Genomic DNA, 24,894 nt, shown 5'->3' on the forward strand with positions numbered 1-24,894 from the left:
CTCACTCGCCCTCCACTGCCCTCTCTCCACCTCACCCCCAGGAATACCTTTGGCTACGGCTTCCCCTTCGCCCCCACCTTTTGTTCATATGTGTGTTGTACCGTCCACCAAACAGCGATGACTCCATCTACATCTCGCTGTCTGATAATATGGACCAACTTCTATCTACCCATCCCAACTCTCTCTTCCTCATATGTGGTGATTTCAATTGTCACCATGCCAGTTGGCTGGGTGTGGGTACCTCTCTCACCAGCCATGGCTCTTCAGCAAAGGACTTCTGCGACTCACTGGGACTGACACAATCTGTCAATTTCCCGACCCGGATCTCAGTCAATGAAGCATCTTCTCTTCTGGATTTGGTTATGACAAACTTCCCTGAAAATGTCTGCTGCTCTTCTTCTGCTCCAATCGGCTCATCTGATCATGTGCTTGTCAAAGTGGACATCTCTCTGACCATTCTCAGAGAGCCTCCTCAGCGTCGACGAGTCTGGCATTTCACTCAGGCCAACTGGCACGGTCTTCAAGCAGCCATCAATCATCTGGACTGGTCTCCCATCTCTACCGCCTCTAACATCAACTCATCCTGGGAATTCTTTCAAAGTAAATTGCTCTCTCTCATGCACAGATTTATCCCATCTCGTCTTCAGTTGTCATACCCTTCTAGACACAGGGCCATAGGGTGGATATCTATTTATTTTTTTGATTTCATGACCTGAACCTAGGGATTTGGCAAGAAGGGTGTGGGATGAAGCCTTATGACCTCCAAAACATCTTGTTTTTTTTCACAAGCGATATCGTGGTACGTTACCGAGAACCGCTGCCCCAAAACACCAGTATACACCAATTGTATGTTACATTTGAAATACCCATTTACACAGTAAAAAAACAACACAAACTATATGATGTCATGTTCACATTGGTCTTGGCAGCAATATTTATTAATTCAGACCCCAAAAGTAGTAAAAATGTTGTTTTAACGACTTGGTAAAATAACATGCTGTGATGCATTTATCAGAAAGTCATGTTTTTGGACCTTAAAACCTGCATAATTTAAAATCTTTGTACAATATTTGTGATTGGTGTTGCTACTACGATCCATGGTGGTTTACCAATGCTATTTTGAAACTGTTAATAGGTCCAATAAGTGTGTAAGGGGTGATATTTTAACCCATCAAAGACAATTACGCGGCGTACAAGCGAACCAGTGCGCATTGACGTCATGATAAACTCGAGATGGGCTGAACTATAGCCACAATTTGTCTCTTCGGCTTGGTCATGTTGAAACTTGTCCAAAACATCATACAAATAGTGCAGTTATTTCATCCTCTTCAGCATCAGAGTCTTCCTCATCTTCAGATCTGGAGTCTTTATCATCATTCTTATCATCAAAGTCAACATGGCCAGTTATGTTTGAGCAGTCATTCCTGCCGCACTTGCACAAATCTGTGCACGGAATGTTATTCTGTAGGCAAGTGCATGTAGTTTCGTTGCTGCATCGTGTCTTCTTGCAGCTTTCAGTGCAATTAGCAAGCTCCATCACGCTGTCTGGTGCAGGTGGAAGTGTCATCCAGTCTATGGCAAGTTCCTCTTCCATCATCCATCCATAGTCATCAGGGTCGGGAATGTCAGGGATGGGCTGCAGGCTCCTCTTGTAAATTCCTGAAATATTGAAGTGATCAATAACATTAAGAATGGAGATATACATATTTCCAAAACAACATCAGAGGTATATCATTAACACTAATAGCAGTACAATCATATTATTGGGAAATTCTGTGTAGAGAAACATGCGAAATCCAAAACATCCTGCTCTGATTAAGTGTGGAGCAAAAAAATCTCTGGATCATCTACATGTCATGTTATCTTAACCACTCAACTGTACAGATAGTTACTTCAATTACTCTTTCAAATAGACCTGTTAATTTTGAACATTTACAAAGCATTGTTGTGACATTCAATATTTTGTTTTCAATTCAATAAACTTTCCAAATAATCATCTTCATTAACACATGCTGCACCATATACTAGTACTCCTGTCCAAACATAAATTACAGGTGACGTTCAATATTCAAAGAAACAACCAATTAACTTACCAGCTTGGTAATTGGCTCTCTTGATGTGCTGTCTCAGGGAATCTTGGTTGGGAGGCATTGTGATCTCAGACGTTCTAGCAAGACGAAACATGTTGTACCTGGCCTCATTCACAGTAGTGATATTGTGCTGTCCATATAACTTGCAGACAAATGTCCAGTGCTTCCATCATGTCTGGATGTATGTCAAACCGTTCTCCAAGGTCCTTCAAGGCACCGCACAGCTCTGGATTCTTTAGTATGATGTTTAAGGCCTTCTTTTTGCCTTTGCCATAGAAGGCGCTTACACTATCACAGCCAGTAAAACAGTGTAGGCCTATCAAAGCTTGGCTGACATCTTCCCCAATGCTATCGTAGATTGCTTTCAAGTCAATTGTCCTAAGGTTGACTCCCTTTCCTGTGTGGAAATATAGATGTGCAGAGATTTGGGGTACTAAGGCTATGCCGATTATGAACACATCTGTATCCGGACTAACGATGATGACGTCATTGCTTGTGTGTGCTGCATGCGCGGCATGGAGGAACATCCGTGTGTCCGCCTCTTCATGCATCGAATTTCGTGATGGCTCTTCTTTAACTTCAACTACCTGATCTGGAGTGCTGCTTCCTGTGAAGATATGGCATTTGGTTCCATGTGCCAAGAACACTGTAATTCCTCTGAGGTATGCTGTCTTGACCTTACTCCACGTCTCAAACAAGTATTCGATTAGCGACTCCTTGTTGTCACCGTTGGAGAGGAACTTCTTCCATTGTTGAGGAAGGGACTGGCCATATATTCGCATCACTTGAGACCCTCTGGCTGCTCTCTTCTCTCGCTCGGCGTTCTTAATCGATACCTTTCGATAAGTATCGGTTACGAAATGGATCTCACTGGACTTGTTGCCCTCTGCTCCCTTGACAAGGCGCTTCAGTATTTCGTGGGCCAGATTGAGAAATGTCCTTTCCTCGGTGAGTTTGTTGATATTCAATTTCTGTATCATTGCCATACCATTCATTACATACATGTCTCCTACTGGAATATCAACCACAGGTTTCTCTGCCTGACTTTCAAGTGCATGAAGTAGGTTGGCTTTGTTGGTCTTGACGAGGCAGCCTTGCACACTTGCCAAGGGAAGAGGTAGTGGGCCAAGAGAATAGGACATTAACTCTTGAAGATCAATTTTCCGGAACTGCCCGATGACAACAAGCCTTGCTAAGAGATTTCTGTCAGCCTTCAAAGACATATCCTTTCCACGAATTTTCTTTTTCACAGCCTTAGACATGTTGGTGAATGTCTTAAGTTTCAGTTTCTTCATTGAGCCAAACAGGTCGACTGTCTCCGTCTGAAGTCGTTCTTTACATAGGGTGGTGAACTCTGTTTCTCCTCTTTCATATGCTGTGTTTAGATCTTCCTGAACTTCTCTCGTAGCCACCACACCAGATGTAACATGAACCAAGTCCTCTCCATCATATTCAAATGGATTAATCATGCTGTTTGTCATCTCGATTATTTTGTCAACATCAGCTTTGTCACGTAGCATGCGACTTTGTAGTAGATCGGAGCGTGTTGAGCTGTGCTCTTCATATCTGGACTTCCCTGCCATAACCTCGCATTCCCGTGCAATTGACCCCCTCGCGTGGTGTGACCAAATCCATCGGTTAACTGTCCCCTTGCTGGTAGTGAAACCGGTCATGCCCCCCTTGGTCTTGGAATCCCTGTTTGCTGTCTGCTCAATGGTCTGGTCGCAGGCGATTTGGGCAAAAGCTTTGTCGCTTCTCTGGGTAGCGAATTCACCCTCCATAAATTTCTGATGAATGGCGGGATGGGTCTGTGAACATCTGACATTTCCAGCCAGTATACTGGAAGGTATCTGCTATAATTAATGTAATCATAGGCAAATATCCATGGAAGCATACATGGTATGCTGGCGAGGCGAACATCCCAGTTGGCTTCTCGTGTCCCTCTAATGAATAGCAAGAGAAGCTCCACAGTCTCAATGTATGAACTCCAGAAGCGAAATGTTGGTTTGGTGTCACTTGCTTCTAAGAATTTGTCAAAGGAGGTTTTGAAGTCTTTGAACTTGTCGCTGTTGAGAATGACATGGTAGTTTGGATGTGGGAAAGCTTCAGCTAAGTTTGACAAAAGTTCCTTCACTCTACCCGCCTCATGTTCTGGAATAGATTCAAAATATGCATCCAGGAGCATCTGCTGCATCGCGTCTGACATCAGCTTATGGGCTCGAACTGCCCTGTTGTAATGCTTGCCGCTGAACACTCCATTCACAGACCCCACTGCAACAATCTCTGACTCAACCAGGATGTCTTGGAGACCACCATCTCGAAATCTCTTTCCAATACAGCCAAGAAAGGACATTGCAGTGTGGAATGCCCCAAGTCGAATTACCAGTCTCTTCATGAACTGTGCATTCTTCCATCTAATGAGCTGTGCCTTGCAATAGATGGCTTGGTCAACGACAATGACGACTGCTTCCAACAGTAACTTGTCGGCGATCTGAACACTTCTCTGCAGTATTGTTAGTACCGTATTCATTTCAGTCGGAGTGGCATCAATGACAGGGAGATACCCTATCACGCTCTTTGGTGGAACTTCAACACAAGACAGTAGTTGGTTGAATCCTGTCCAAGATGGCAGAGTCCCGTCAATGTTGTACTTGGTGATGTGGTATGCTAGGTCTATTATCTTAGGGTGCTGGAGTAATGGGAAGTACGTTGCTCGATCCAATGGAACGCTGGTTGCGAATGGAGCGGGTCCTTCTTTTTTCCCTCCATAATATGTGGCTGCATCGATCTCTCCCGCGTCCTCTTAACTGTAGTGACTGGTGCTGGTTGTACTACTTCATGTGATTGACTTGGTCGCTGTATTATAATCCCATTGGTATTGTGCGTTGTTCCACGCCCAGACAATGTCTCCTCCCCGAAGTCATTATTGTCCCATACGAGTGTGACATGCTTGCCCGCCTGAATGATTGATGGAAGAGCATCCTCTCCACGATGTAGTTCTTGGTTAGCCAGTGCAGTGTCATGATTTAAGACGACAGAGTTTGAGACGCAGTAACCAAACCCGTTCAGTAGGCTGATTAATTGGGCTGAACCTGAGAGATGACGTACTGTCATTGCAAGTGACAAATGTTTGGGCATCTGTTTCCTTCCCTTTGATTGGAGGTATATGATGTCCTGTGCAATTGTGAGAATTCTTCGATGTATTGTAGATTCTATCTTTACAAACTCATCAGAATCAGGTTCGTCTGACACTCCCACCATCCATGCAATAAAGTTATAGAGACAGGCAGGTACAATTGCTTCTGCGGCATTTGTTGTCAGGTGCTCAGAGGTTGGGGGCCATGGCATATTTGGGTTGATCTCATCTATTGCATTTCTCAATTGTAGCGCAGTGAAGTAGTGTTCTCTAAGGTTATTCTCAGTATACCCAGGTTGCTTTGGTGGGGTTGGTTCAGAGTCGGATGTTTGTTCTGTCTCTGTTGTGTCATCACCTGAACCATGCATGGTTTCTTGCAACACTTTCTTTTCTTCAACCAGCACTTCAGTGGAGATGTCATTAACATACACAAGGTGTCCTTGGCAGCGCATATACGGGGTTAGAAAGCATAGTTGTGGAAATATTTTCATCACTCTTGTCTTGAGAAAGCCACTTTTGTAGTTTGATTCTATTCCGTGTGTTGCTTTGATTTGTTTCATGAACATGTCATTAAGTCGTTTCAGTCTGTAGATTTCCTTGTTGTCTATTATAAGATCCTTGACTGTTGCACCAAATAATGTGTATGCTTCTGAGTAGTTGGAGTCTCCTTGTTGCTCTGCATTAGGTGTTGTTGCTAGCTTGCCTAAATACCGGGTATACTCCTTGTAGCAGCGACCATGGTATTTTACCTCTATCGCAACACAATCGCGGTCTTGAATTTGAAGCAGCAGGTTTGTATTGTTGTTGTCTTTAGCGGCTTGCTGCAGTCTTGGTGCCTCAATTGTTGAGCACCTTGTTAGAGGCTCTTTTCTTCGTCCCCTTTTGCCTGTATTGATTGTTCTCTCTTTCTGACAAAGGATGCATATATTAGGCAACACATATTGGGATCTGGCTGAACATTTGGGCTTGCCTAAGCTGGAGCGTAGAGCACGTTTCTTGACTGGTTGTGGGCCTTTATGCACCTTGTCAATGTTGACGTTGATGTCATTGCATGTTGAAGCTGCAATAAATACACATAAAAGAAAACAATTAAAATTATGTGAGTTTAAAATGTCTAGACCTCAAGTCATGGTTAGCCCGACTAGATTCCTTCCCCCCTCCCCCCCCCCCACCCCTTCCTCAGACTTCCTTTTAAAAATGTATTTGTTTCACCTCGGCCCTACCTCCTTGCATAAATATTGGACAGTTCCTTCAATTCAAAATCGTTCGACTACACACAAAATCATTTTACATATACCTCGCAAAAAAAAAAATCAAACTAAGTTTTGAAGCATTGTCATGATTTATTATTCAAGTTATTCAACCTACCAGTATTGGCTGCATTTTCTTCTCTCTTTTTTCATGCTGCTTTGCACCCTGCTCACTCGTTGTTTATCGGTAAATCGCGAATAACACACTTGATGAAACGCTGCATCATGCGGTATAGCTATAGCAGGTATTGTTACCATACTGTTGCCACGTTCGCCGAATTCGTCAGCGTGGTTCTTCACGAAATTTCTCGCAATTTCAGCTTGATCACCTTCTAAATTCTGCCACGTAAGAACAAATTGCAAATATCGTGGCCATGTTATATCACTAAAAGGTATTAAACTTGATCTTTTGGCTGGAGAAATGCACATTTAACAGCGTTTCTCGCTCCCACCCTCGTCACCGTAGCTGCTACTGGAGGCCGCCATTTTGTTTACTCGCAGCCGGACGCCCAGACATCGTTCGTAGCGCGAATAAGCGCGATCCTCATTGGTCAATACATCGAAATGCGTTCGAGGCTAAACGGAGATTTTGGAAATAAAATTATAAATTTCAACATTATATTACAGACTAACGTACCAGAATCTGACTTGTGAAAAGTCATGAACATTATTTCTTAATTTTTTCTATATTATCATGCCAATTTGATGCCCACCCGATTTTCAGGTCACGAAATGAAATGAAAAATTGGAACACCTGGCAGTCTATTCCTTCCGTCCATGGTACACGGAATCTTGTGGTGAGGCTGTTGCCCTGAAACAACTTGCTTTCGTCTCCAACGAAAAGCAAATCCAACGGAAGGAAATCTCATTTCCTTTCACAAAGCCCAAAACAAGTGTGTGTCCACCCTCAGGAGAGCCAGGAAACAATATCTCACCGTTCTCAAGACCGAACTCTCTTATCTGTCTCCCTCTTCCAAATCCTGGTGGCGTCTGGTCAAATCTGTTTCTGGTGTTTGTTCCCCCTCCATCCCCTCCCTCACCTCAAATGGCCACACGGCTGACTCCGCACGTGAAAAAGCTGAATGCCTCAACTCTGTGTTTGCCTCGAAATCTTGTGTCCCAAACCCATCCCTCTCTGTACCCACCGTACCCAGTCGTACCCAACTGCTCCTGGACTCTGTGTCCTTTCCTCCTGACAAGGTGGAAAAGTTTCTGTCAACCCTCGACTCTGATTCTGCAACTGGTCCTGACGGCATCAGCCCACGGGTCCTAAAATCATGTGCTTCCGCTCTTTCACTCCCTCTTTCTGGTCTCTTCACCCTCTCTTTTGCTCAAGGTCATCTGCCATCTGCTTGGAAATCAGGCAACATCACCACTTTGCACAAAAAAGGTGAAAAAACAGATCCCAGCAACTACAGACCAATCAGCGTTCTCCCAATTATCAGCAAAGTCATGGAATCCATCATTGCTTCAGATATGAAATCTTTCCTCTTCTCCAATGGCTTGATCTCTGATCATCAATTTGGTTTCAGACCTGGTCACTCTACTCTGGACATGCTGCTTCTGCTTTCTCAACAATGGATGGAGGTCCTCAACGCCAAACAGGAAATTAGAGCCGTCTCCCTTGACATTTCACGTGCCTTCGATACGGTCTGGCACCCTGCTCTGCTCACCAAACTCTCCTCCTTTGGTATCCATGGAAATCTCCACGCATGGCTGGCGGACTTCCTCTCTGGTCGTAGTCAACGTGTGGCCCTGAATGGGTTTCTCTCATCTCCTCTTCCTGTTCAGGCTGGAGTTCCCCAAGGTAGTGTTCTGGGCCCTGTGCTTTTTCTGGTCTTCATCAATGATCTCTCTGACTCTCTTGAAAATCCTCTCTATCTCTTTGCTGACGACTCTACTCTCTGTCGCTCCATTCCTCATCCCTCAGATCGGCAGTCTGCAGCCTCCTCACTCTCTGCAGACCTGGACAAAATCACAGACTGGGCAAACAAATGGAACATGTCTTTCAATCCTGATAAATCTCACACTCTTACGATTTCTCTCCGAAAAGACCGACTGGAAAACCCTCCCATCCACTTTCTGAATAATCCTCTCCAAGAAGTTCTGTCACTCAAGCTTTTGGGTCTCACTATTTGCCATGATCTTTCCTGGGAAAACCACATTTCAAATCTGGCCTCCAAAGCCAGTCGCCGACTGGGCATCCTCCGTCGTGCGAAGTCCTTCCTTGGCACACCTGAGCTCCTCACCACATACAAGGCTTTCCTCCGCAGCTCTATGGAATACTGCTCTCCCCTCTGGTCTGGTGCTCCTGCCTCACACCTAGCCCGTCTTCACGCTGTTGAAACCAAAGCGTTCAGAATCATTGGAATCTCCCGCGATGAAGCTAACTCCAAGGGCCTTTCACTCACTCACCGCAGGCAGGTTGGTGGTCTTTCCATCTTCTACCGACTCCTCTCTGGCCTTGCCCCCCCAGCCCTCTCTGGGCTCTGTCCCCCAAATATTCCTACAGGTCGCACAAGATCTGCCTGCAACCCTCTTATGGTTAAACTGCCAAAATCAAGACTTTCTGCTCACCTTCACTCCTTCATTCCTCTTTTCTCCCGCCTCTGGAACAAACTCCCTCACTCTCTTCAATCCCACTCCACCCTCCAGGTCTTTAAAACAGCTGTTCACCACCATCTCTTATCTTCCCCCATCCAAAACCGTGATCTTTTCTACCCCCGCTAATTTCGGTCCCCTTGTGTTTTATACTTCTCCCACCTCCCCCCCACCCTTCCCACGCCTCCTGCCCCCAAGCCCTCTCCCTCCCACACTTCTCCCTGCTCTCAAATGTTGTGGTTGTGTGCTTCCCCTTCTCTCCCCATCTTGTCTTCCGCTCCCTCTTTTTGTATATTTTGTTTGTCTGGTTGATTTGTTTGTGAAATAAATGTTCGCTCTTTCACGAGCCTCGATTCAGTATACAAAAAAAAAGAAAAAAAAAAGCGGATTTCACGATATATGCGTGGAAGGACCAAAGAAGAAGAAGAAGCTGGAAGCTTTTACCTGACGTGATCTCCAAGCAATCTTCAACCCTGCAAAAGTAACTCAATCGAAAACGGCTTAATGTACAAAATAAACGCCGGCTTTATTAAACGGAATGCTGGTAACAAGGAAAACGCGACGCTCAAATAAATAACGTCCTAAATTAGGACGTCCCCACACCAGACTTGCCATCGGAAGAAGGGATAATTTAAATGAAAAGAACTGTGGGCTTAGCTCAACCACTCGGGGTCCGTCTGCTCATCCGGTCCTTTGTGCGCAGTCTGGATGCGGCTCTGTGCTTGGCGGGAAGAAGGCCACCCGGTCGTTGGTGCGAACCTCTCGTTCCGCGCTGCTAGGCCAGCGTACACTGCAGCGGCAAGCCTTGCTTGTACACTCGTCCCTCGCGCATGAACACAGGGGAGGAGAATCGTCAGCGCTTCACCGTCTGTTGTTGTCCAACCAGCAAGAGTCCAGGGTTAATCAGAAGAACGAGGCCCGGGTGCGAAGAGATCCAAAAACGAGAGGGACAAAATATCGACCAGCTGTGGTTTTATCAACTGTGGTGTCACGTCATCGGTGCTCCCTTCCAATCAGTCCGTCGCCTCTCGACCTCTAGAATGTTCTTCCTACATCAGTCCTTCACCATTGGCCGAGTGCTTTGTGCTCTCCTCCTCATGCCATCGGTTGGTGGCCAATCAGTCCGTTGCTTCCTTCCACCAATCAGCGGGTCGCTTCTTGCTCCACCCTTTCATTGGTCGACTCCTGCCCAATAGCAAGTCCTTCTGGTCATGGCTTTCAGCCTGCCTGTGCGATGTTTTATCGCCATGTTGGCGCAATGCGTGGGCGCTTCTTGCCTGCACTTCGGGTGAGTTTTATTGTGTGGTGGAATTTAATTAGTATGTGTGTGTTTGCTAATAGTGGGCCTTTCCTACTCTACTTGTCTAGTGCATTGCCATAAGGGATGAAGGATAAATCACAAGGTCTCACAAACAGGGGAATTAACATAATCCCTACTCTAGTTAACACAAGGCCATCCTTGTATGACCGCAAATATACGAGCTTAATCCGACATCCGGGCTATACAGGTCCTCTACTAATGTACATCAAAATGGTTCTTCTTCTTCACGACAGTTGGAGCATCATACCTACACAGATCTACCTGATCTATATATCACGCCACCCCAAAATTCATAACAATAATTAAATACTTAACATATGTATACTTAATAATAATAATAATAATAATAATAAAATACCAAAAAAGAACATAAACTCCAAAACAAAAAAAAGAATTAAATACAAAAAAGATACATAATCTATCTATAATTCCAGTAATCTCTGTGTGTTTGTTTGTCTGTGACCGCTGTTTCTCGACAACCACGGGTCCGATATACTTGAAACTTGCCAGATATATTGCTGGGGACCTGAGGATGTGCCTTTTCAAGGTTTCATATTAATCGGAGAAGTAGTTACCGAGCTATGTCCAAAAAACGATTCAACCAATCAGAGAGCAGCGAGCTATCACGTGTGCCGAACGTGGCGAACAGACTCTGCCTCGGACGGCACATTTGAGAGCGTATTCATTTATTTCACGTTGGCAAACTATGTTGGCGTTAAACTATGTTTTAAAACTAATTAAAACTAATTTGCGATTCATCGTAACTGCGATATGCGACCTTCCGGACAGTCAAATGAGGACGTCACTTCCGGACTTACGGACTCGCAAGCCGTTCGCTTTCCGTTCACGCAAGCCGTTCGCTGGACCAAACCATTTCATGTAAATAGAGGGGGGGGGATATAATTTTAGATATATATATAGTACGGGCATGCCCTAGTTATAATAATTGTAATATGAATAGTGATAATAAAATACAAAAAAAAGAAGAAACAAAAATACAAAAAAAATAAGAGCCAAGGGACCCAGAACACACAAAAGGCCCTGAAGACCCAAGAGGCCCTGAAGACCGTAAAAGACCCCAAAGACACAAAATACCCCAATGTAGGTTAGGCCAATGAAGCCTTTGTCGCTCCTGTGTGAAGCGGGGCCATCGCCGTAAAATATAAAACACACAGGAAATGGCGCATTGTGCTGAGGCGCGGCGGTGATGGTCATGGTCATTTAACCCTCGACCAGGCAAAGATCCCCGGAGGGTTAAACAACACGTAAAGGTCTGTACTGTAGTTGTGTCCTTCATCTAAGTATTCTAATCATAGACTGACATCTGCAAACAGAGTGGACCAATTGCTTAAACCCACTTTGTGCTTTGCACGCAGGGTAAGTCGGTAGGGTAAGCATTCAAAGTATTTGTCGGAAATGTATTTTGACGTTTATTACCTCTGCCATCGAAGGTGCACAGAGGTTATGTTTTCACCCCTGTCTGTCTGTATGTCTGTGAGCAGGATATATCTCAAAAGTTATAGATGGATTTGGACGAAATTTGGTGGATTGTTTGGGTGGGTGACAAGGAGGAGTTCATTAGATTTTGATGAAGATCCAGATGGTGTAATAATTTCAGTTATTCTTCACCTGTTTTCTGTTATTTGATTTGAAAGTGGACAGATTGGGTTTGTGCTGAGGGAGAAAAAAGTGATTTCCTGTTTCAAATAATTTTTAGTTTTCTTTGACTGTCAGACAGGCCGAGTGTCTCGAAAAAATAATTACCTCCTTCCTCTGCCAATTTCAGAGCCCAAGCAGGGCCGGCGCCAGACTATTTTGCGTCCTAGGCAAGGCCAGCTAATTGCAACCCTCCCACCCCCCAAAAAAATTGGCAACTTCGATTATTAAAAACAGATGTTTTGTAGAAAAAAATAAAAGGCAGAAAACTTGAAACTGCTAAATTTATTTTAAATTGCAAGAATAAGTACCGTAAGATGCCAACAGCACCAATATTAAAGGCGCAATTTCCAATAATATGACAGTGGCCCTGTTACCCCACGCTTTGGGGCAAATGGCCTTTCACTTAAAAAAATATGGCACTCCATGTGGTTTGCAATGCAAAATAAAGAAAGTGGTCCTTTTCTGAGTGTGTGAATGGAAATTACAGATAAACAAAACAGTTTTTGGTTTGAGCAATAAGTTTTAGATATACAAAATCAAAATTTTAAATAATCAATCTTTGAGTACACTCGTCAACAAAATTTTTAATGTTTTATGGTTCTAGTATATTTTGAGGTGATTCTCACCAAAATTAACCTGTGGAGTTCGATTATGATATCCAATTTTCACGAGCACATCCAGTTTTTGAGAACCAGTATACCATAGGAATACCACTTCATTTGAAATTCACAAACCTCCTGTTGACCCTGAGAAGGTATTCTTACCACCACTTCATTTGAAACTTGGTTTGATGAAAAACTTTGTGAAGGCCATGGATCAAGATGGTGCTGGCTTCCACCACTTGCTAATGAAATTCCAAGGCATTGTATCTGAGGCCAAAGTAAAGGCGGGTGTTTTCAATGGTCCTCAAATTCGTCTTGCACTCACAAATCAGGACTTTGTAACGAGACTATCTGAGCTGGAAAGCGTTGCTTGGGATAGCTTTGTGGCCCTTGCCAACAATTACCTTGGAAATTTTCGAGCACCAAATTATGAAGAGCTTGTGGACAAGATGTTGAAGAGTTACCAGGCGCTCGGTGCTCGAATGTCACTCAAGATACATTTCTTCCATTCTCATCTGGACTTCTTTCCACAAAATCTTGGCGATGTCAGTGATGAACATGGAGAAAGGTTTCACCAGGAAATTGCCATCATGGAGACTCGATATCAAGGCCGATTCAATCCAAACATGATGGGCGACTACTGTTGGACTTTACAGCGTGAAAGTGATTGCTTCGACAAACGCAAAAGTAAAGTTCAGAAGCACTTTTAATGTGATGTAAATAAAAACTTTACGTTCATATTATTTTTTGTGACAATAAATAAACTTATTGAGACTTAATCAAGAAATGAGGCAGAGAGTTAATTATTTGAGGCAGAGTTAAAAAAATAATTATTTCCCTTTCTCCACGTGTGCTGTTGTCCCATTGTGTGCTTCTGTCCATGTGCACTGTCTCACCCCGCCCCCATTATCTCCTTGCCTTCCACATTTTGCCCTGTTCATGTGACTCGTGGTTGTCCCTCGAGGCCCTCTCCCCATTGGTATGTTTGTGAATATAAGATTGTTCTTCACGGTTCTGGTTAAATATGTTTAAACTTTCCCCTGCAGTGTTTTATTCAGTGGTATATTACAACATGCTGTTTTTCTTCCTATTTAAAAGGCTTTTTTCAATTCCCTCTTCAACTCATTCCACTTCAAAAAAATATTCAATCTCTTACAATTCAATCTCACTCCATGCTCTAAATTTACATTCATTCCACCCCTCCTCCATCGTTCTTAAACGGATTGCTAACTTGAAAATCACAATTTGTTATAAATGTTCGTCTTTCATTAATCATCCACTTTATAAACTCCCCCCTTGCCCCTCCCCTCCAAATCTCCCCCCTTGCCCCTCCCCTCCTAAACTCCCCCCTTGCCCCTCCCCTCCTAAACTCCCTCCTCGTCCCTCCCATTCAAAACTCCCTCCCAACCCCTCCCCTTCAAATCTCCCCCTTACCACCCCTCTCCAATTCTCCCCCTCCCCCTCCTCCTCAAAGCTGCCTCCTCCCCCCTCCTCCTCAAAGCTGCTTCCTCCCCACTTCCTCTCCCTTCTATCTCATACCTCCACCTCCCCCAACCTTCTACTTTCCTCTGCCCCCCCCCCCCCTCAAACAACCCCACACTGTGCCTCATCCCATCACCATCAAACCATTTGTCCTCCTCATCCTTCCCTTTCTTGTAACTCTTCTATAATCTCTGACACACTATCAACTGCTCTCCCTACCTCCCCTCTCATCCTTCATCTGACCCTACCCCTCCCCTGTCCTGCACCCGATGCTCCCCCTCTCTCCTCATTAACGGTATGGACCTCAAACATCCGGGGCCTTCGCTCAAACCTGATTGATCTCTCCATTCAGGTTGCTTCTGACAATCCAGACTTGATCTGCTTAACAGAAACTTTCCTCCTTCAAGATGTCTCTGATTCCTTAATATCTCTTCCTGGTTACTTCCTCCTTCCTCCTCCGGTATGATAGACCTGAGCCTCGTCCTGGTAGTGGGGTGGCTATCTTTATCAAAATCTCTCTTCCTCACTCTCCTTGCACTGCCCTCTCTCCACCTCACCCTCAGGAGTACATCTGGCTATGGCTTCCTCTCCGCTCCCACCTTTTGTTCATATGTGTTCTGTACCGTTCTCTAAACAGTGATGACTTTATTTACATTTTGCTGTCGGACAACATGGACCAACTTCTATCAACTCATCCAAACTCTCTCTTCGTCATATGTGGCGACTTCAACTGTCATCATGCCAGCTGGCTGGGTATGGGTTCCTCTCTCACCAGCCATGGCACCTCAGCAAAGGAATTCTGCGACTCATTGGGACTGACACAATCTGTCAAATTCCCGACCCAGATCTCAGTCAATGGAGTATCTTCTCTTCTAGACTTGGTTATGACAAACTTCCGTGCAAATGTCTGCTGCTCTTTTTCTGTTCCAATCGGTTCTTGTGATCATGTGCTTGTTAAAGTGGACATCTCTCTGGCCATTCTCAGAGAGCTTCCTCAGCGTCGACGAGTCTGGCATTTCACTCAGGCCGACGGGCACGGGCTGCAAGCAGCCATCAATCATCTGGACTGGTCTCCCATCTCGACTGTCTCCGACATCAATTCTTCCTGGGAATTCTTCCAAAGCAAACTGCTCTCTCTCATGCACAGATTTATCCCATCTCGTCTTCAGTTGTCTTAACCTTCCTCACGTCCATGGTACACTGAATCTTGTGGTGAAGCAGTCGCCCTGAAACAACTTGCCTTTGCCTCTTGGAAGGCAAATCCAACTGAAGGCAATCTCAGTTCCTTCCACCAAGCTCGGAACAAGTATGTGTCTACCCTCAGGAGTGCCAGGAAGCACTATGTCTCCACACTCAAGATTGAACTGTCAAACCTGCCTCCTTCCTCCAAATCCTGGTGGTGTTTGTTCCCCCTCCATCCCCTCCCTCACCTAAAATGGCTGCACAGTTGACACCGCACGTGACAAAGCCGAATGCCTCAACTCTGTGTTTGCCTCAAAATCTTGTGTCCCAAACCCATCTCTCTCTGTTCCCAACTTACCCAGTCGAACCCAACTGCTCCTGGACTCTGTGTCCTTTCCTCCTGACAAGGTGGAAAAGTTTCTGTCAACCCTCGACTCTGATTCTGCAACTGGACCTGACGGCATCAGCCCACGGGTCCTAAAATCATGTTCTTCCGCTCTTTCACTCCCTCTCTCTGTTCTCTTCACCCTCTCTTTTGCTCAAGGTCATCTTCCATCTGCTTGGAAATCTGCCAACATCACCGCTTTGCACAAAAAAGGTGCAAAAACAGATCCCAGCAACTACAGACCAATCAGCCTTCTCCCAATTATCAGCAAAGTCATGGAATCCATCATTGCTTCAGATATGAAATCTTTCCTCTTCTCCAATGGCTTGATCTCTGATCATCAATTTGGTTTCAGACCTGGACACTCCACTCTGGACATGCTGCTTCTGCTTTCTCAACAATGGATGGAGGTCCTCAATGCCAAACAGGAAATCAGAGCTGTCTCCCTTTACATATCACGTGCCTTCGATACGGTCCGGCACCCAGGTTTGCTCACCCAACTCTCCTCCTATGGCATCCATGGAAATCTTTACTCATGGCTTGCGGAATTCCTCTCTGGTCGTAGGCAGCGTGTGGCCCTGAATGGATTTCTCTCATCTCCCCTGCCTGTTCTGGCTGGAGTTCCCCAAGGTAGTGTTCTGGGCCCTGTGCTATTTCTGGTCTTCATCAATGATCTCTCTGACTCTCTGGAAAGTCCTCTCTATCTCTTTGCTGATGACTCCACTCTCTGCCGCTCCATTCTTCATCCCTCAGATCGGCAGGCTGCAGCCTCCTCACTCTCTGCAGACCTTGACAAAATCACAGACTGGGCAAACAAGTGGAACATGTCTTTCAATCCTGACAAATCTCACACTCTTACGATGTCTCTCCGAAAAGACCGACTGGACAACCCTCCCATCCACTTTCTGAATAATCCTCTCCAATAAGTTCTGTCGCTCAAGGTTTTGGGTCTCACTATCTGCCATGATCTTTCCTGGGAAAACCACATTTCCAAGCTGGCCTCCAAAGCCAGTCGCCGACTGGGCATCCTCCGTCGTGCGAAGTCCTTCCTTGGCACACCTGAGCTCCTCACCACATACAAGGCTTTCATCCGCAGCTCAATGGAGTACTGCTCTCCCCTCTGGGCTGGTGCTCCTGCCTCACACCTAGCTCGCCTTCACGCTGTTGAAACCAAAGCATTCAGAATCATTGGAATCTCCCGCGATGAAGCTAACTCCAAGGGCCTCTCACTCACTCACCGCAGGCAGGTTGGTGGTCTTTCGGTCTTCTACCGACTCCTCTCTGGCCTTGCCCCCCCCAGCTCTCTCTGGGCTCTGTCCCGCAAATATTCCTACAGGTCGCACAAGATCTGCCTGCAACCCTCTTATGGTTAAACTGCCAAAATCAAGACTCTCTGCTCACCTTCACTCCTTCATTCCTCTTTTCTCCCGCCTCTGGAACAAACTCCCTCACTCTCTTCAATCCCACTCCACCCTCCAGGTCTTTAAAACAGCTGTTCACCACCATCTCTTATCTTCCCCCATCCAAAACCTTGATCTTTGCTACCCCCGCTAATTTCACCCCAATTCCACTTTTTTGAAATACCAACTTCTAGTTTGAAGACTGGCACACCATCCTTCTCTGCCGCAGTACCTGCCCACCAGCATCGGTTTGATAAATAGGTAGTAAAGATGCTGAAATCGATTTGGCATATCAAACAAGAAGTGAAAAGTTTAATATCTTAGCACAACCAAAAAAAAAAAAACATGGTACTCATTTGGCAAAACTGAGAAAGAGGTAAATATTGCATTATGTTTTGATTAAAATGTCAATTCACTTGTTTATCTGGTAAGTAAGCAAATCATCAAATACAGGACATAATCAGTTGGTTAAATTCTTGGATATTCAGATGAAAAAATACTTTTTCGACGAGTCAATTCATTCAAAAATCAATGAGTAAAAGGTTCTTCAAGTGTTCCACAACTTGGTGCATCTCAAATTGGTCAATACTGTTTGTTCAATATAAGAAGGTGGTTCAAGTTCTTCCTGCACTTCCAATTATATAATGACTTTTCGTTCGAGGAAATAACTGAATTGTTTTTCCCTAGTAGTGGGAACTCTATCAGCATGTGTGTAGGAAGCTGCCATCTGATGCATTGCGGGTGGCCATATTGGAGGTGGCAAGCGGTGTATCGTGCTCTGTGGATGAGCGGTGCGAATGCGTTTTTCGTGAAGGAAAGTGCGAAGCTGGCTGAAATTCACAGAATACTTACGAGACAGTTTTTGGATGATAATCTCTCAAGAAGAAGTGTGTTTACATGGGCTAGAAAGTACAAAGATGGCAGAGACTTAGTCGATGATCTTCCACTTTTAACATGTTCTGGTGACGGCTATAACTCCTGCTAATATCCAGAGAATCGATCAACTTATCTTGAGCAATTGAACAACTTGTCATGATGTTGCAGAAGAAGTTGGAATCCGTATGAGGAGTGGAAAGTGAGTGGTCAAGTTTGGAGTAGAGCTAATACAGTGGCTCCCATGACCCACAAATTTAAAGTGTACGACATCTGTCAAGAAAGTGTTGGCTGCAATGGTTTGGGATTGCCAAGGACTGATTCTTTCTTGGCAGAGGAAGAACAATAAATGTCTTGTATTACACAGGGACCTCCTACATAACGACATTCACAATGCAATTCACAGGTGGTGTCCATGAATGCTCCCCAGTGGTGTTGCATCTGTTACATAACAATACAGGACCTCATATGACAAATGTAACCAGTGCAGATGAGGTGAGAGGTTCTAAACCATTCACCTTATGCAGCCCAGATCTGTCAACATAAGACTTTCACCTCTTTGGGACACTATGGAAACACTTTGATGGCATCAAGTTTGGTAGTGATAAGAAAATGAAGGCCAATGTCCTAAAGTGGATACGTACCCAACCCAAAGACTTCTATGATACTTGTCGTTGTTACGGATCCGTCACTGCCACCATTGTTGTTATTATATACTTGTAGGATTTTTAGTTTCAGGTAATATTATTAAGATTTGTGTGTGACATGGAGATGACTTTAGTAAAAGGTAAAAATAAATGTTTGTGAAGGAGAAAGGAAGACGTGGCAAAGAGGCCGGAAGAGAAGAGAGGAGGAGCTTGGCAGAGGAGGAGACGGCCATGAGAGAGATACAGCCGTGAATCGCATTAAGGCTGCGAGCGGACTTTTTTGATAGTGGTCGCGAATGAGTTGAGGCTTCCCGTGAAAGGGATTGCCCACGACATCGTCCTATATTGTGATTGCAATTAAACCTGCGTCTCAGGTTTTATTAGCATGCGTGAGTTATTGTTGGAGAAAAATCAAGTGCCTCCAATACAGGCTGATACGCCATTTTGTCCTCGAAGAGACTGTCTACTTGGTGCATCTTGTTTTGTCGTTGGGATTTCCATGTCGACCTCATAGTGTTGATTGCCGTTGGTTCCCATATCGACCTCTCACCTAGTAACTCCTCGTCCTCTGTCGTGCCGATACCTGCCTGTTCTCTGCATGGCTTCACCCAGCGTGGGGATCCCTGCATGGAATTTGGGGAAGGTTACATTCCACTCACACTTGGCGTGTCGTGAGTTTATTGCTTTGATAGCATTGGGGGAATGATGGTACCATCATATGTATTGTTTATTTGATGCAAGTGATATTTTGATTGTACTTTCTTTCATAGTGTTATTATTGAGTATGTGAGAGTTCTTAATACAATTACTTGTTTTGTTCTACAATTGCATTTGTGTGGCTTCACCATAGTAGGGTGGCTTAGCAAAATTACCGTTACACGGTGGACAAAATCACCAAATTTGGCATGAACACTCCTAATGACCTATTAATCAATATTAGCCGAGGAGCCCTCGCGAATTTTTACGCGTATTCGTGTAAAACCAAAAAATCCAAAATGGCCACCATCCAGTAATTAAAAACACATTTCCCGGGTTATATAAGTCATGGATAGCAAAAAGTGGTATCAAAATATAAATTTTTAGGACACTGAATGTGTATTTTGATATTACAATATCACCAGTAAATTTAAAGGGACATTCAGTGATTTCATGTGAAGGGCGCCCTCAATGTTAGGGGGGGGGGGGGGGGGAAGCTTTTGGCTTGAATACATTGCTTATAACTCCAGGTCATCAATTATTGCGAATGATAAGCTGTAAACATTGTACCCTGGAAATACAACATTGACATCCTCCTCTAACAGTGCTAGTGCATGTTCGACCCAACTATTTTCCTGGATAAGTGCCTCATTTAAGCAGGTCTTGGTTGGCTCTGTGTTACTCTCAGGTACTTCAATTGCAGCGGTTGTTAAAGCTACAGCAGGGACAAAAGCATAACTGACCGGGAGAGACTGCTGTGTTGCACCAGAAGGGGGTATCATAGTAGGTGGTCTGCTCTCACCAGGATCAGTTTGTGTTGGAAACTGAAAGAGACTAATTCCAGTCCCATGAAAGGAGTCATGTGAAGTGGTTGAGCTAGGGTTATGGTCTAGGTTGTCTAGGGCACCAACAGTAAACAACCCTTTCCGGAGAAAAGCAGGGCATACAACGCCGTCTTCTTCAAATCGCTCACATACAGATGTGGCAATACAGTCCTCAAGGTCCATAACCCTGTCATATGAAATGCTGATACCCATCTGATACAATTGCTGGATGAGTTTCTTGCTTCTTGTCAGTCCATGAATATTGAGACCAATGTAAATGGGGAGAGGTGGCTCACGCTCCAGAGTATGTCTTGTTTCAACAGCTGATTCAGATGGAGTTTTCTTCTTTGTGTTGTAGAGAATGGTCTGTCCTATAGTGAGGCAAGCCTGTGATTCACATCTGTCTTGATCTTTCAAGTTAAGGCCATTAAGTATAAAGGAGACAAGTGATTTGAGGCTTGGGGGCATTGAATTTTCTTGACATTGTGTTGGGAAACAGCCAGTGAATTTAAAGCATTGATGGTTGAAAATGTCTTTGCGGATTATCGTTGCAGCTTTTGCTAGGATCTCAGCGTCTTCTGAGAAATCCCGTTTTTTCAAAGCTTCCTTCAACATATTTCGCATTCCTTCTTTGAAAACAATAACCGTGTTTCTACCATCGTTCTGTTCCTGTGCCTCTGGGAAGTGTTCCAGCAGTTGACGCTTCAGCCTAGTCTTGTTGACTTCTTTGTGGATACCCATGTCCTGAAGACGATTCACATAGAGTGAATGAATCTCTGAAAGCTTAAAGAGGAAAGTCCCAGAGTCTACAGCTATCTCAATGTAGCTTGTCAGCTCTACAAACACTCTAGACTCATTCACTTTTTCATTTACATTTGGTGATTCCCGACTCAACTTTCTGACGAGACTGCGGTAACGATTTCGCAGATGGGTCAGGCATTTTAAATGATACTTTGCTTCCATCGCAATCAAATCTCCTCCAACAATTCGAGCAAGAAGCTGTGTGTCATGTAGCTCTGTGATCATACATCGTATATTGGTATCAGCATCATCTATCTATAATTCCAGTAATCTCTGTGTGTCTGTGTGTCTGTGTGTGTGTCTGTGTGTTTGTCTGTGACCGCTGTTTCTCGACAACCACGGGTCCGATATACTTGAAACTTGCCAGGTATATTGCTGGGGACCCGAGGATGTGCCTTTTCAAGGTTTCATATTAATCGGACAAGTAGTTACCGAGCTATGGCGATTTCTTTACCAAACTCCGCAAGCCGTTCGCTTTGGACCAAACCATTGCATGTAAATAGAGGGGGGGGATTGTCACCGTACTCGCAAGCCGTTCGCTTTGGACCAAACCATTTCATGTAAATAGAGGGGGGGGGGGGGGATTGTCACCGTACTCGCAAGCCGTTCGCTTTGGACCAAACCATTTCATGTAAATAGAGGGGGGGGATTGTCACCGTACTCGCAGGCCGTTCGCTTTGGACCAAACCATTTCATGTAAATAGAGGGGGGGGATATAATTTTAGATATATATATAGTACGGGCATGCCCTAGTATGTTAAAACTTGAGAGAGCTCACCGTCCTCATGTCCTTTGTCACAGAAGATGCACTTTGCTGTGTTTATCGTTTGGCGCTTACTTGATCTCCTTTGAGACTCGACAGTGTTGGGGACACCCCTTTTCTTTGCTTGCGTCCTTGTCAACTTGGAATTGTTATATTTCAAATGGCAAGATTTATGCCAAGATGCATGGTGGGTTACAAAATCTGCAGCAGTAACATCACTGCCAAAGTAGATGTTAGTTGGAAGTGCATCAATGTCTCTGAACTGTTCTACACTTGTCAAAAATGATGTATAAGCATCTGTCATGTCACGACTTGCTATAGGATTCTGCAAAGGGCATTTCAAAGGTTCAGATGTGTGTTGCTGACAAATGATACAACAATTCCAATCTAGATCCATCTTGTATACGGGCTCGTCTCTCTTGGCACGATGTCTGAATCCAATCCGTACCAGCAGTTTCCTTGGCTTTCAATCGGTGCTCTGAAATTGAGAAAAAAGTATATATTATTCACATTAAAATAATATCAATATAAATAACTTAAGTTGAGTTTGGCAAAAATATAAATTTTACTCACAAGTAATATTAATCCAGCTTTAATTTAGCATTCACAATGGATGTCCTATAATACTTTCCATATCGAAAATTTATTGTGATAACAAAGAGAAAAAAAACACATAATCAATCACATTTATTTTCAAGTCAAGATAGGACATCTGATTTTTTGTTTTCACTAATGATGTCCTATAATGTCTTCCGTCGTTTTAAAAATGGCCTGGGCAACAGCATTGTTTAACAGTTGCTTTTTATTATATTTGATTTATACGTATTAATCATTATCATGGGTAAAGTTAATAAGTGCTATATAATGCAGTATAAAAATATCTAATTAGCCAGAATTTTCTAAATTCCTGATATAGTGCACATTGTGTTGATTATTTTGCATAGGCCATTATTTATAGGAGTGTTTAAGCTTGTCTAATTATGCTGATTGTTACCAAATGTACATAAACACATACTTCTGTTTAGCTAAAAAAAACCTGACTTGATCACTGAAGTTCTGTAATTAAAGATAATAACTTGAAAAGTTGCTTACTTACCATAAAATATGTAGATTGTTAACAAAGGAGGCCAGAAAACTTTCCACCAATACATGTGCTTAGCAGTATAGTAAAGACAGCCTGCAGTCACAATGTCGCCCTCTAAATTAGGTATATAACTACGGATACCCACAAGGGTCACATTAAGGTTAGGATAAAAGCATAATTAAAACATTCACATTATTTCCATGTTCAAACCCTTGTCTCAAGAACGCACTATCTTGAGAAAAAATAGTTTAGATCACTTTTAAATTCAATTAGTTTGGATGTTGCAGTCAATATTATGTAGTTTGATTTCTTTGATCTTTAGACCTACGGGAAATAAACAACCATGTTGTCCATATGTGGTAGGTTATTTGTGTATCTTTTTTAAAAATAGGGCTTCAATAAAAATATTCTGGTATAATATAATCATACTTTGGTACAATTTAGCCATCGTATGACCGCTAAAAACCAAGGAAATTGCTATTTCAGCATAAATGGCGGCCATTTTGGATTTTTATGTTTTACTTTAATATTTTAGGAGGGTGACCGAACATGTTGAGGACATGGTTCTGATATTTAAGTAATATTTTGATACAATTTGGCTTTCCTCTAACAACTACAACCCAAGAAAATTGGTATTTTATCATGAACGGCAGTCATCTTGGATTTGTTTGTGTTACCATGGTTACATACATATTTCGAGAGGGCTCCTCGGCTAAAATCAACTGATATACCCTAAGGAAGCCTCACACCAAAAATGGCGCTTTTGTCCGCCCGGTAACGGTAATCTTGAAAATTGACCCCAAGCCACCCCGCTACCATGGTTTATTAGAACACTCAAAATAACAAATCTTTCTGCCGTGTTCCCTCTCGAGACTGAGGGGCACCGTAACCGGAGTTTGGGGAGGTAACACATAAAAGTCATGCAGCAGTGTTTAAATGCAAGTACATTTTTGCTGCATAAGAACATGTTGAGAAATCGTGAAAGTTTCAACATTTTCAGATTACTATTTATGTGAGTGCAAAGTTAAAGTACATGTAGTCCTTGAACCATCATTAGCATTAAATCTCCTTTCTGAGAAGCTCTGATATCAGGTTTGAACTCCAATTTCAGTTTTTATTGCATTAAGGCATAACGTGCACTCTTTTTCGTGTTCTCTTTTATTTATTTATTTCACCCGATTTCTACGCAGTGACCATCGTTCACTCACCTAGGGGATCTGACTTGCCATCTTTGTCAGGGATGGTGAACACACCCTTCACATCATGACCTTCAGCACGCAAACATTTGTACACTTCCAACCCAAACTGGCTCTGGCCAATCACCACAATCTTCATCTCTGCTTCACAATTTCTTCTTTGTCGTCAAATTTCTGAAAAAACAACAAAAAAAACAGGGCATTTAGCAATGCAGAGACTCGACATGGTATATAGATTGCAGTAGATCTGATAACTAGTGCAAACTGACTGATCGACTGACGAACTGACATACAACACCATTAGTCCATGATGATACCTTTTCATGCTCCCTCGGTTATGTGTGAGGCTAATAGGGGATCCACTAAATCCACGCATCCATATAAATCATGAAAAATATGTCAGTTATGGCTCTTATATAGAAAAAGTTAACCCATCTATGCATTATATTAATAAATTTGATTTTTTATAAAAAACATTTAAACGTTATTATTGATTTTAATTAATTCATATACATTTGACCGAGCAGCATAATTATCACACAAAGATAAGCCTTTATAAGGAGTAGAGATAAGAAAAGTGATACATATGGCCCTTGACAATACACAAACACAGACGCTTTGATCCAAAATGGCTGCCAGACCATGTGAGTGATGACATAACTTTATATTCTCTAAGACAATTGTTGTGTAGATCACGCTCAGGAAATTTCAAACTGATCAGACTAATCGTTGTCCCAGTCGAATTAAGACATCATAATTAAGGCACCAATGACGTCATCCTTAACACTTATTCCCCATGCAGAGTTCTTTATAATGAGGCACATTTAAATTTTTTCTTTGGAGAAATTTTGGAGATATAGAGGTGCAACGTTTTTCTATTTTTCCAAGATGGTGCCCCTACC

The 24,894-nt window shown here is 43.4% G+C and overlaps 1 protein-coding gene across 12 annotated transcripts in view; it reads right to left on the reverse strand.

Annotated features, from left to right (window-relative positions):
- Positions 1-24,894, reverse strand: part of LOC137424777 (uncharacterized) — a 675,237-nt gene that overhangs the window by 541,528 nt on the left and 108,815 nt on the right. For 7 of the 12 annotated variants that reach the window (XR_013623072.1, XR_013623076.1, XR_013623075.1 and 4 more), the window contains 3 exons: positions 24,005-24,166; positions 2,094-6,286; positions 906-1,659 (listed from right to left, as the gene is read on the reverse strand). Coding sequence is in view for 2 of the 12 variants with exons in the window: in XM_078775951.1 (XP_078632077.1) it covers positions 19,843-21,174 (1,332 nt within the window). In the remaining 10 variants the exon portion in view is untranslated. Of the gene's footprint in view, positions 1-905; positions 1,660-2,093; positions 6,287-17,391; positions 22,191-24,004; positions 24,167-24,894 lie in introns of those variants that run through there. The other 5 variants (XM_078775952.1, XR_013623079.1, XR_013623078.1 and 2 more) reach the window with 5 other exon arrangements.

This window comes from Myxine glutinosa, chromosome 4 (genome assembly GCF_964187855.1).
Source record: "Myxine glutinosa chromosome 4, kmMyxGlut1.1, whole genome shotgun sequence".
Classification (NCBI taxonomy): domain Eukaryota; kingdom Metazoa; phylum Chordata; class Myxini; order Myxiniformes; family Myxinidae; genus Myxine; species Myxine glutinosa.